At 36.4% G+C, this 13491-nt stretch overlaps 2 protein-coding genes across 2 annotated transcripts; both read left to right on the top strand.

The window, feature by feature from the left end:
- The first annotated feature begins 3555 nt into the window (after positions 1–3555).
- DGAT3 (diacylglycerol acyltransferase) lies at positions 3556–5390 on the top strand. The gene is made up of 2 exons (XM_021966689.2): positions 3556–4094; positions 4464–5390. Exons 1-2 carry the CDS (start codon positions 3729–3731, stop codon positions 5235–5237), a joined length of 1140 nt encoding a protein of 379 aa, XP_021822381.1. The 5' UTR covers positions 3556–3728; the 3' UTR covers positions 5238–5390.
- Positions 5391–6102: 712 nt separating this feature from the next.
- On the top strand, positions 6103–11642 carry LOC110763747 (proline--tRNA ligase, cytoplasmic). The gene is made up of 13 exons (XM_021966594.2): positions 6103–6255; positions 6590–6679; positions 6773–6858; positions 6941–7033; positions 7494–7610; positions 7983–8170; positions 8440–8506; positions 8656–8778; positions 8870–9022; positions 9687–9971; positions 10487–10705; positions 11135–11228; positions 11368–11642. Exons 2-13 carry the CDS (start codon positions 6607–6609, stop codon positions 11430–11432), a joined length of 1563 nt encoding a protein of 520 aa, XP_021822286.1. The 5' UTR covers positions 6103–6255; positions 6590–6606; the 3' UTR covers positions 11433–11642.
- The last annotated feature ends 1849 nt before the right edge of the window (positions 11643–13491 follow it).

Raw genomic sequence — 13491 nt, 5'->3', positions numbered from 1 at the left:
GGTGGTTGAAAATCAGTATTATGTTTATGTGGCTTCTGTGTCATTGACTCATTGTGACTTTGCTTCTACCAAATAGTTTATTTCTTATTTTGGGCTGGTTGCCTTATCAAATAGGCTGTGAAGTTATAAATATAAAGCACAGTTGAATGATTTTTACAAATAGACTTTTTTTTTCTTCTTTATTTGGTCAGATTTTTAAATCGTTTTTTTATAACTATGAAGTTAAAATAAAATAAAAGGACTTGTTTATATACAACTATTAGAAAATATTTTCTTTTTCTTTTTTAGAAAAAAAGAAAGAAAGAAGAAATTATGCGAGTCCAATATGAAGTTGTCATGCACAAATTGACTCTATCTAGAAAGAAAAATAATTATTATTTATGGGATTACTTTTTATACAAAATTAGTTATATACCCAATCTTAGACATAGTCTTATAAAGAAGCCCTATACCATTTAAAAACTATAAACACACCAAAATAAAAAAACCTATATTGCCCTTGTACTATGGATTTGAGAAAGAAAAATCAGATCTACCAAAAACCAAAAGCAGATATGCCAAAAAACCAAATCAGATTCATTCTCTCCTTTCTCGCTGGTGCTTTCTCGATGTTAAAGCAAGAGGAGCTTTCATTGAAGCTTAGTCTCAGGTCCAACTATATTCTCCATCTCTTATCTACAATTTTCAATGTTTCACATTCGATTTCTTGTTCTAAAATCGTGCTTCTATTCATTTTTTTTTTCCGGATTGTTCGGAACCTCGAACAAACCTCGATCAGATGCTCTTAGCTCTACTCCTCATCTTCGAGCTCTACTCCTCTTTCGCCACGTCGTCGTCGTCGTTGTCGTCATCATCGTCATCGTTGTCATTTGGTTTGGATTTGAGATTTTTGATCTTTTGCTTCAATTATGTGTTTCTCTTTGGATTTTAGTTGATTTTCAGAATGTATTTTAAGCTTTGATGATCGATTTATCTTTTATTACTATTTCAGTTATGCATCTCATTTTTGTTTAACAATGTACTTCTATGACAGAGCATTAATAATGTACTTTCATGACATAATAGTATTAACAATCTGGGCCCCGCTTGTTTTGAGTTGGTCTGGTTTGTTCTTTCTTCATCTTTTCTTTGGTGGACATGTATTAGAAATAGCAATATGACAAGCATTAATAAATATGATAGTAAATTAGCAGTGTTATTACCCTAGACTGGAACATTACAGGGGTAGACATGCATTAGAAATAGGATGTCATAGGAAACTAGCAGTGTTATTACCCTAGACTGGAACATTACAGGGGTAGATATGCATTAGAAATAGGATGTCATAGAAAACTAACAATGTTATTACCCTAGACTGGAACATTACAACAATTAATCAACATAACAGTAAACTAGCAGTGTTATTACCCTAGACTGGAACATTAAAACAATTAATCAACATAACAGTAAACTAGCAGTGTTATTATCCTAGACTAGAACATTACAAAGGTAGATATGTATTAGAAATAGGATGTCATAGAAAACTAGCAGTGTTATTACCCTAGACTGGAACATTACAGCAAACTAGCAGTGTTATTACCCTAGATTGGAACATTACAGTCATTAATCAATGTGACAGTAAACTAGCAATGTTATTACCCTAGACTGGAACATTACAAGGGTAGACATGCATTAGAAATAGGATGTCATAGGAAACTAGTAGTGTTATTATCCTAGACTGGAACATTATATGGGTAGACATGCATTAGAAATAGGATGTCATAAGAAACTAGCAGTGTTATTACCCTAGACTGGAACATTATAGCCATTAATCAACATGACAGAAAAGGTGTGGAATATTACAGTCATTAATCAACATGACGCGTTAATGAAGCTACAGTTTTCAAGATATTTTGTTTGTAATGAATTGTTTGGGTTTTTTTTTTATAAAATTGGGATGGGCTTGTTTTGGATGCTTTTTAAGTTTTTTGTGTTGGGCTTCTTTTAAGTTGATCAATAATAGTCACGTAATTTATAGGAACTTCAATACCAATTTTTTATATAGTAAATTAGTTTTGGGTGTGTTTCTAAAGTACATTCAATTTGAGGTTTTTTTTTATAATTTCAACCCTTATTTTGGAGAAATTTTTGTAGGGACCCAGTACACCAACTGGCTGGTGTACCCACCAATAGAAATAGGACACATGTAATAATTTATTTTTAGCCTTTTAACTATTTGTTCCATTACCAATCTTCCATTAGTCTTTTAACTTTGTCTCCATTACCAATCTTCTGTTAGGCTTTTGCTGTCTTCCCATTTTTATTTCTCAATTCTCTCTTTTGTTCTCCAAATTATCGAACTCCCCCTTGTTAAAATTCAAAGCACAATCTGAACAAAAGAGAGAATTGAGGAAGATTGGGGTCGAAATGGTGGGTTTTTTTTATATCGGTTTTGAGGAAGTTGAGGAGGTGGGTGTGGTTAGAAGTTGGGGAGAGAGTGAGGGTTGGGTGAGGAGTTGATGGGGTTTTGGGTGCGCTTGGAAGTGTTGGATTTGGGATCAGAGAAAGCACTGGTTTTGCGTTCTTAGGGGTTTGCTCCAATAGTGGTATGGTTATTGGTATTCTCATCTTATATGTGTGTGTGTATTTAGCCCAGTTGTGTTTTTGTGTTTTGTTGATTTTCTGTACTTGTTATGTTGATTTGGTTTCAGGGGAAAGTGAAACAAATTGTTGGGTCCACCCTTTCGGATTCAAAGGAGAATGGGTCTGCTCTTGTTGATTTGAGCAGAGCTGCAGCCATTGAAGCTCTGCATGCCTATGCTGGTGGGTCTATGGTTGCCTTCTTGTTCTTGTAGATTCTATTGTTGTGTTCGAATTTTTCATTCAATTTTAATCTCTGTAATTGATGATATCTTCAATTTTAATTGTTACAGATGGATGGCAGAAGTTCAATGATGTGTATCTTGATAAGGAAATATTGGACTTTCTTGCCAACTATGCAAATGCATTTCTAGTTTATGGTGTTGATGTTAAAGGGAAAAGTACTAGTTTATGATGTCTGTGTGTATGGATTCATCATGTTTGTAATGTAGAGTCTTGTGCATAACACTAACAGAGTTAAAAGGCTAACGGAGTTAAAAGTTACTGCAATTTTAAGGCTAAAAATAAATTATTAAACGTGTCTTATTTCCATTGGTGGGTACACCAGCCATCTGGTGTACCGGGTACCTACAAAAATTATATTAGCGAAGCTCCCTATTTTTGAATTAAGTCCAAAAGGATTTTACAGAAGAAAAAGGAAAAATACCCAACAAATAAAAACAGAGAACATTTTGGTAAAAAAATGTTAATGGATGTAAGAAATGCCTACTTGGCAGCACACGTGGCACCACTTGGCTTAATCTCCACGGTCCAATCCATCGAAGGGTGAAGGCTTTACTCAATTCGTGTGGACAACCGAAAACGGTCACAAGCTTCCAGGCGCCCTGCACGCGCCGCCTCCACGTCACTACCCGCCAATCTAAAACGCCCGCGTGTTCAATCAGTTATCGAGCCATCTTCTAGCTTCCTTCCTATCTCCATGCCCCTGTAATACAAGGAAAGGAAGATACGCAGATAAAAAAGCTTTGATCTTTAGGATTTCAGACGACGATCTCTTAAGCCATTTATCTGCTATTGCTATACCCTGCGTTTTGTGGGTTTAGGGTTTAGAGTTTCCAAGTTTCAGCTTCTAGTTTACAAAAAAAGCCATGGAAGTTTCCGGCGTCGTTTCCCGGCAAGTACCTTGCTTTTCCGGCGCTGGAATCGATACTACTCGGTCTTCTACGGCGTCGTTTCCTGGAGAGCTTCGGGTTCAGGGTCGTGGAGATTTTGGAGTGTCTTTGAGAACTAGAAGGTTTCGTGGGCAATTGAATTCTGGATTTTGTGATGACGGGCATGTGCAGTATTATCACGTGGGTCCCAGATGTGGTTGTAAGAAGGAGAAGGAGATCAAGAAGAAGCTGAAGTTGCTCAAAGGGTTGTCCAAGGACTTGTCCGCGTCTTCTCAGATGGGTTTTGGACCGTTAGATTCTCAGGAGGGTTTGGTCGCTCAATTTCAGGGGAAGCTGATCTCGGTATGTTTCTGATTAACCTCACCTCATCTCTGTTCTTGGTGATAAGTGGTTGTGGTTGCTTTACATTTTATGGTTAAAAACCCATCTTTCTGTCTTCAATTTTTCAATTTTACATTTTAATGGTAGGCTTTTTTGGTTCCCTTTTGAATTTGAGAACTAACATAGTTTGGACCAAATCTATTATTATGTACTTGGGCTGTGATATGTAGGATAAAATTATGTATTTTGTGTGTGTATGTTTATAAGAATCAGGGTTCTTTTATGAAGAATGAGCTAGATATGTTTTGTTTTCCTTGAAAATTGGATTTTGGGTATTGATTATTATTCGAAATCATGGATATTAAATGTGTAAATCTGCTGTGTATGCAGGAAGGTGCAGAGGCATTATTGCTAAAACAATTGGAGCAGCTAAGAGCAGAGGAGAAGGAATTAAAGAGAAAGAGGAAAGAAGAGAAGGCCAGGCTTAAAGCTGAACGGATGAAAAACATGGTTGACAGTGAATCATCTTCTTCATCATCATCTGAATCAAGTGAAAGTGAATGTGGGGAGGTGGTTGACATGAACTGCCTGAGAAGCGAAGTCCCCGCGAAACCAATACTAGACAGTTTGCAGCCATTTAATCATCAAGAAGGGGCGGTGTTGACCCTACCGAGCTCATTAGACATAGCCACTCACCAAGAGAACACCACAGTAGAACATGTCACTGAATTTGGCATTTCACAGAATCAGGAAGCAGAATGCTGCTCAGGAACAAGTACAAGCTGTATCAGCAGTAGTGGTAGTATTGGCCATAATGATGCTCTTAGTAGCTCAGTTATGGGAGCATCTGCCCTGAAGATTGAGGTGTGCATGGGCAACAAGTGCAAGAAATCAGGAGGTGGCGTATTGCTGGAAGAGTTCGAGAGGGTGATGGGTGTTGAAGGAACTGTTGTTGGGTGCAAGTGTATGGGAAAATGCAAAAATGGCCCTAACATTAGGGTTTCGAACACTGTAGGTGGGATTCAGCTCGAAGGAACAGATGATTCGGTTAGGGTTCCAACCAATCCTTTATACATTGGAGTTGGCCTGGAAGATGTGAGCCTCATTGTAGCTAACTTAATTGGGGAAGACAATAAGGATTTGGGGCTTGTTCCTGCAGCTTAGATCAGCTTTTTATTGATCTGCAAATGAAGGGATCCAACGTTGAATTAGTTTGAATTTGGTGTAGCATTGTATGTCTTATGACCTAAGTTTGTATTGGCATGCCTATAAAGTCCTAGTTTTTTTAATGTAAATACATATTATATTTTGTCATCATCTCTGTAGCTTCATCCATGTTTTCCAGTTATTGCAATTTGCTTGACACCAAGTGTAATGGCCAATTTCCATTGCAGATCATGCAGCTAACTTTCTAGTCAAAGAAGAGGATAAAAATAAAAGAATCATACAGCTAATTTGCGCGTGGGGTTAAACTAAGAAATACTTGTTGACATTCAACGCGGATTTGCTTCCAATGACTGCATATGTTATGAATGTTTCAAGTTCAACGATCTGCGTTTTTTTTATAATTAAAATTCTTAGATCATTCAGCACCATTTTCTTTCTGCCCTTATAGCCAATTTGAATTTTAATAATTACACTCCTGGACCATGTTGATTAAAATAATACAACGTATCTTTTGTGGTTTATTTTGGTGTACCTAATGTGTACTTTGGTCCACTATCATGTGGTTTACCTAATTTACCATTAGATTATCAGACTAAATGTAATAACCCGATCCTAATTAGATTTTTTAATTATTAATTTATTCTGAGAAAATATTATTTTGCCCTTGGAATATTTGGAAATTTTGACCGTGAAAGAATTTGGAAATTTCAAATAGACCGTTGCGTAGAACACATCGAAATGAGTCTATAGACACTTAAAAGAGGAAAACTGGTCAATTGGATAGCTTTGGGGCCAAGCTTATTGCTTGTTTGGGCTGGGGTGAAGCCCAAAAGGGTCTCAGGACAAATTCTTCATTTATTTGCAGTTTCATTTAGGGCAAGCCTACTCCACTACTAAGTCTTCCAGTCTGCTGTCTTCTTTCTTTCTTTATTCTCACAAGTGGAGGTTAAGGAGCGAGAAGAAGAGAGAAGCCAAAACTGCGAGCCGCAAACGCAACCAACCAGATTCAATTTTGGTAAGAGACTCAACCTTCCCAAATTGTTTGCTGTCATTTTTCTGGGTTTATTGTCTTTCATTCCGTTCTTCTACTATTTTCTTCTGCATTTTTTTTCATTCTCGATTTCGAGCTCGAATTATTCCAAAATGGAGTCTGGGTTTCCCTGTTGGCTTCTGTTTTCTTCTGGGTCTGCTTTAAATGTTAGATTTTGTGGGTTTCTTTAGCACAAAGAACTGAGTATGAGCCTAATTGTGATAGATAGATAAAATTGTCAATGTTTATAGATTTATGGTTTAATAGTACTGCCCATTGTTATAATAGTCTTTTTTGTGGTGTATGTGGTCTAATATAGGTTGAAAACATCCAAACATGGCCGATGCCGGTGCTAAGAAGTCTAACATCGATGCCGGTGCTAAGAAGTCTAACACCAATGCTAAGAGTGGTGAGCCCTGCTCTTCTATCCCTCAATTTTCTGGTTCTTCTTTGATTTTTTTGTTGCTGTTAGCTTACCTCTGAATTTCTTTCAAATTTTTAGGAGGGAAAAAGAAGGAGGTGAAGAAAGAAACTGGCCTCGGTCTTTCCAAGAAGAAGGATGAGAATTTTGGAGAGTGGTATTCTGAGGTATCTGTCTTTATCTTTTCAGGTTTATGTTCAGCAATTTCTTTCACTAAGTAATATATGGGCTCTTGTTTGTTCCATGTAGGTTGTTGTTCATAGTGAGATGATTGAATACTATGATATCTCTGGTTGTTATATATTAAGGCCATGGACGATGTCAATATGGGAGACGATGCAAGTAAGCTTTCCTTTTCTTATTTAGTTATGCAATTTCATGGTGTCAGTGTTTCTTCTTTGCTATTAGAAACAACCATCTGGTTTCAGCGTTATGATTACATGTTCCCTGTATAGTTCTTAAGGCTTCAATTTAAATTTGACATTTTAGCATGGTATCAATTGATGTCATCTTGCCCGTCAGTTGATGACTATTTTGCCTGAATTCTTTTTAACAATATTAAACCTGGTAGTACTTTTTAATATACCCCCTCTTGTCTTGAGTTTAGATAATCTCATCTTGCACTTATATGATTGAGGATGCCAACCTTGTGACATATGCACCTATCAAAGCTATGAACTCTACCTAACAGATTTCAATGTAATAGTTTCATCGTTTATGCTTGCTTATTTTCTCTATTCTTTTAGCAAATTGATATGATAATTCCAGCAAAATTTCTCACTTCCAACTCCTTAATTTGTAGGCATTCTTCGATGCAGAAATAAAGAGAATGAAGGTAAAAAATACCTATTTCCCTTTGTTTGTCTCCCCAGGTGTTCTGGAAAAAGAGAAGGATCATATAGAGGGTTTCGCTCCAGAGGTGAGAAATAACACTTTATTGCTATGATGGTTTAAGTGACTTTATTTATTGTGTTACACACGTACACGTACACAGGCACATACACATCAAAGCACACACTCAGTTGGTTGTTGATTATTATTTATATTATTTTATATTCACTCTCTCCTCTCCTTGGCATGCCTTCTATTTTAGTATCTAGCATGCAATTATAAATTTTTTGCCATGGTGTTTAACTCATAGAGTTTTGTTGTGTAATGAAAAACATGTACTTTTACTTGTCACTTTGCAACAATTTGTGCCTGTCGTGTTACACACCAGTCACCCCTTAGTATGTGCATATGTTATTTGTGTTATGCTACCTCTTTTTTCATTCTTTCATTTCTTAAGTAGGTTGCTTGGGTCACAAAGTCTGGAAAATCTGAATTGGAAGTGCCAATAGCAATACGTCCAACAAGTGAGACTGTTATGTATCCTTATTTCTCTAAGTGGATCAGAGGACACCGTGACTTACCTTTGAAGCTAAATCAATGGTGCAATGTTGTTCGATGGGAGTTCAGCAATCCTACTCCATTTATCAGGTAGTTCCATTGTCTTCCTGCTTTTGGTGTTGTATATACTAGTTTCGTAGCATTGATAATGACAAGATGAGTTAACCCTTTTTATTCCTTCTGATATGTTCGCATAGATTTCAAGTTGTTGTTTAGTTCATACTTGGTGTTTTGTTGCATCTTTAGTCAGGGTTGCTAATTGTCCTCTATGTCACAGGACCATTTTCCTGACCTCTCTTTTTGACAAGTATGTTAAATTTGGTTTTGCCTCAAATTTGTATGCATTCATATGATTTCAGGAGTCGGGAGTTTCTTTGGCAAGAAGGCCATACAGCTTTTGCAACACAGGCAGAGGCAGATGAAGAGGTGAGGAGTCACTCAGATTTTTGTTTCCCCTTTCAATGCCCATTATATCTCCAATCCCACTTTCTTTAGGATAAAGAGTTAGTTGCATTTTTACTGTGCTGAAGACCTTTTTTTGAAGGTTAGTTTTTGATTATTCATCTTGATTGTAGGTTCTTGAGATATTGGAATTATACAGAAGGATATATGAGGAATATTTGGCAATTCCAGTTGTGAAGGGAAAGAAGAGTGAGCTTGAGAAATTTGCTGGTGGCCTTTACACTACAAGTGTGGAGGTAATTGATATTTTCTTTATACATAATTTTTTGAGCATACTTCTTATGCCTCTTCTATGGTGAGCTTGAATATATTAATTCATGCTTGCAGGCTTTTATTCCAAATACTGGCCGTGGTGTACAAGGTGCTACCTCGCATTGTTTGGGTCAAAATTTTGCTAAAATGTTTGGGATAGAGTTTGAAAATGAAAAGGGTGGAAAAGCCATGGTTTGGCAAAACTCTTGGGCATATAGCACTCGAACGGTAACTTTGCTTTCTTTTCTTTCCTGCATCAAAGCTCTTGGGAATATTGTTATTCTATACAATAACAAATTTCTTTTCTTTGTTTGGACATTAATCACTGTCGGCATGCATCAAATAATTTTTTTGGTTACCATTCATCAACACATCAATATCTATATTTTATTTGACCTAATTTGACATTGATGTAAGAACCTAATTTGACATTAATCACTGTTGGCATGCGTTCAAGTTAATCTATATATATGTGCTCAGGCATAAAATTTAGCTTACAGACAATTTCATGTCTGTGTAGCATGATGTAATTGCCTTTGTGACAGTTCCATATGCAGTTTCACAGTTTGTTTAGTTTTGGTGCTTCAATGTGAAATCAGAATGCCACACAATATTAGCATCTATTGAAGAATAAAGAATGAATGAACTATGGGCTAGTTTTGATGGAGGTCCATAAAGTATAGAAAATTTGTCTAGTCTAGCATTGAGGTTAGACTAGACAAATTTTCTATACTTCATGTCTTATAATGTCTTTCTTTCATCTGCTGAAGCACCTAGAGATAGTACTACTTTTCCCACCACCAAAATGCAATTCTTTCTTTCACCGATAACTTTTCTGTTTTTTGTTAGTGATCTTATCAATTGTTATTAATATTATTATTATTATGTTCAGATTGGAGTGATGGTGATGGTTCATGGAGATGACAAAGGCTTGGTATTGCCACCTAAAGTGGCAGCTACCCAGGTTATTGTGGTTCCAGTGCCTTACAAGGATACTAATACAAAAGAAATGTTTGAAGCTTGCTTGAGAACTGTGGATACCTTGACCGAAGCAGGGTTTCGTGTTGAGGCAGATTTAAGAGACAACTATGGTCCAGGTTGGAAGTATTCACATTGGGAAATGAAAGGTGTTCCTCTAAGGATTGAAATTGGACCAAGGGATTTGGAAAAAAAACAAGTGAGGCTGCTCTCACAATTTTATTTTTCATTTTAAATTTAGTTGCTCATATGTTCTTTTGTTCTTTGTCTGCTATTGAGTAAGCCGGTAACAGGTCTCATAGTTTTATTTCTGGGTCTGATCATGAAATGTAAGCCGGTAATGCCAGGTCAGATAGATGTGGCATTATCTGGTTTTTTTACTGGGTCTCCTACATTCAAGTTTGACATGTCATCTAAAATGGGGTTAGATGCCTCTTTATCCTGGTAATATTTAAGCCAGGACTTGTCTGCTGCTTGGACAAAATTACAATAGCTACCCTGTTCCCTATCATGTATGGCTTAAAACTGGAGCCAAGGTTTGATACCTTGGTATTCACCCTGGAAGATTGAGGTGCCAAAGACATGAATAGACTATAAGTTTAAAAGATATGCAATTATTAAGATGCCGGTGTGAAAATTGTGGTTCGTAACCTTGCATTTTCTATTCATTGTTGATTCTCTGACAGGATCAAATAATGTTCATTTGGTTTTTAGGTCCGCCTGGCCCGCCGTGACAATTCAGATAAACTGGACATTCCTGTGAGCAATTTGGTTGAGCAAGTAAAAGATATCTTGGATAGAATTCAGGAAAATCTGTTTGATGTGGCAAAACAAAAGCGAGATGCTTCTATCAGGGTTGCAAAGACATGGGATGAATTTATGGAAGCTCTAAACCAGAAGAAAATGATCTTGGCTCCTTGGTGTGACGAAATGGTATGGTAATCCTTTCCAGAAAATTGTTGATATCTATCTTTTCTGTTGTAATCTTACAGTTATCACAAGATTTGTATCGATTTCTCATTTAAATTTTTTACTAATGGATTCTCTTTATATCAGCTAGTCTATCAACCAAATGTTTTTTATTTTTCAAAAAGAGCTTAGCCTTGACTATTGGGTATTTACAGGTTGTTTGCTTTCAGTACTAATTCTAGAACCTTGGACCTATTAGTTTTCTTTGTGTTGAGCTTGAGAACTAGGTCTGGTTAGATAATATGTACTCATTTTTGTTTGATTTGTAATCATTAGTAATTTTACCTGTCTTCTTATTTGTGGTACTGTTTATGTTCGTTTCTACAAACCTTTTAATCCTGCTGTCATCTATTTTCCCCCCTCCTTTTTTTCCTTTTCTTTCATATTTTTCAGGAAGTAGAGGAGGAGGTGAAAAAACGAACGAAGGGAGAAATTGGAGCAGCCAAGTCACTCTGCACCCCATTTGAGCAGCCTGAACTTCCTGAAGGTACATTTCTAGTTTCATGTGCTTCCCAACCTTCATAACATGTTTGCAATTTCAGGACGGCAGTCGTCTCGTTAGTGTTGTGCATCACCGCAAAGTATTGCCATAGTGTTTGGAAATTAATAATGCAATTTGTGTGCAGGGACACTTTGCTTTGCATCCGGAAAGCCAGCAAAGAAGTGGACTTACTGGGGCAGGAGTTACTAGACAACATTTCCAAATCATGCTGTTAATTACCTCCCATTATTGGGCTGATGTTTTCACATTTCCTATTTGGCTCAAGAGAGAAATTTTGAATTACTCAAAAATTGTTTGCCAGCGCGTTACTTCTGTAGTTCACATATAATACAATACTTGTGATAAATTAGTATTGTAAACATGATTGTTTATTAATATCTTAAATGAATTTGGGTGGTACTTGGAGATATTAATGAAAAGGCTGAAATTAATATATGAAGCAACTGCTAGTGCAGACCAAGGACAATATGCCATTAAGAATCCTGATCTTCTACCTTTGCTCTAACTAATGTCAATATTAATGGGTGATAGCACCCAAGGCCACTAATCATTCATTTACATGTAAAAGACAACCTTGTTTGGAGCTGTTAGCAGATAAATCTGATTCAATCTCCGAAGCAGTATCATTTTCAACTAGACTCTAGGAAATACAAAAGGGCAAGAGCTCATGAGTAGAGAACTAACTCCTCCTGTCACAACTCGTTAGATCTTTCCTCGACATGAGTAGAGAACTAACTCCTCCTGTCACAACTCGTTAGATCTTTCCTCGACATCAACACGAATAACATCATATGAATGACACATTTCATGTAATTTCTCATGTGATGTTCCTTTGTCTCCCTTTCTGCTCCTCCATAGCCAGGAGGCTATACTATTGCTTTAAAAAAAATTTGAAAACAGCGAGTATAGCCGTACGGCTATACTATTTTGGAAAAAAATTAGACAGTGAGTACAGCCGGGCGGCTATACTATTTAATAAAACAAAATTAAGAAATAGGACCCTCCTAGTTCCATTAGTTTATACTTTATAAATATTAATTTGGTATAGCCATGCGCCTATAAGAATAAAATGCGTATGTGTTTTATTCAACAAATTTCAACTTAAAAGTTCTGCCACTATTTACTATTTTATTTTTTATATATATATTATTTCTATTCAATAGTATGTGAGAATTTTGTGTATAATTTGTGAAGTGTTTGTGTATTATTGAAAATTTAATTAAAAAAAATACATGTATTAAACATAAAAAAAAATATGTATGTACATGTTGAATACGAGTATAGCCGTATCCTATGAATTAAGAGACTGGAAGTGTTGCTAATTCTTTGTTGGCATACTGGTGTTTCCAAGTTAATTAGAGCAATTTTAAGTTACAACTAGCTAGCAAGAACCCTTTTTTTTTTTTTTCTTCTTTTGTCTAAACTAAAAGGAAAATCTGAACATATAAAAAGTTATCAAGTATAATTCAAGAGAGCAGTCCAAGATTTGGTCAAATTAGCAAATAGAATCAGTTCATTGATAACTCAAAAAGGTACAAAATTAAAGAAATTAAAGCCGATAAAAATCGTGGTACAAATATATTCATCAGTACTCAGTTCTCTGCACACATTGAAAATTAGAGAGCTACAGCCATCACTTGTAGAATAATTCCTTATACATCAACCAGGAGCTGATTTAATATCGCTTGGGACCAGTTAGACAATTGGCTACTTTGGGTTTCACCAATCGGATCAACATCATGAGAGACCACATTCTCAAAGTTACTTGGGCTCCAAGCTTCACCAAGTAGTTGTTCCATGTTGGCCATCGTATTTTCCTCATTCTCAAAGTTAATTTGGGTTTCACCAATCGGATCAACATCATAAGAGACTGCATCCTCAAAATTACTTGGGCTCCAAGCTTCACCAAGTAGTTGTTCCATGTCGGCCATCGTATTTTCCTCAAAGATTGTCAGATCAATCGGATCAAATTCCACAAGATCACCACCAATTGGACTAGAAGAGCAGCCTTGTTGAGATGATGATTCTGTTGATCCCATTTGATCATCTTTTTTCATCTTTTTGTTTGTGGTCATCTTCTTTTCTTCTGTATCTTGTGATCCACGCTTTAGATTTGTTGCCTTGATCCCAACCCTATCGTTCTTCCTCATCCGACAAATGACGAAATCAAAATCATAACTACGTTGATTGTAGTCATTCTTGGGACCATCGAAAAGACTATATTCATCTAGTAGCCACCCTGTGTGAT

The sequence above is a fragment of the Prunus avium genome, chromosome 1 (assembly GCF_965620075.1).
Source record: "Prunus avium chromosome 1, drPruAviu1.hap1.1, whole genome shotgun sequence".
Lineage (NCBI taxonomy): Eukaryota > Viridiplantae > Streptophyta > Magnoliopsida > Rosales > Rosaceae > Prunus > Prunus avium.
This window is presented reverse-complemented; position numbering and strand designations above follow the sequence as displayed.

Bases quoted from the DNA above. Each gene is read 5' to 3' on its own strand.
- DGAT3 (XM_021966689.2), top strand. From the start codon at position 3,729: ATGGAAGTTTCCGGCGTCGTTTCCCGGCAAGTACCTTGCTTTTCCGGC. The intron at 4,095-4,463 runs GTATGTTTCTGA...CTGTGTATGCAG, and splicing joins TTCAGGGGAAGCTGATCTCG to GAAGGTGCAGAGGCATTATT.
- LOC110763747 (XM_021966594.2), top strand. From the start codon at position 6,607: ATGGCCGATGCCGGTGCTAAGAAGTCTAACATCGATGCCGGTGCTAAG. The intron at 6,680-6,772 runs GTGAGCCCTGCT...TCAAATTTTTAG, and splicing joins TAACACCAATGCTAAGAGTG to GAGGGAAAAAGAAGGAGGTG. The intron at 7,034-7,493 runs GTAAGCTTTCCT...CTTAATTTGTAG, and splicing joins CAATATGGGAGACGATGCAA to GCATTCTTCGATGCAGAAAT.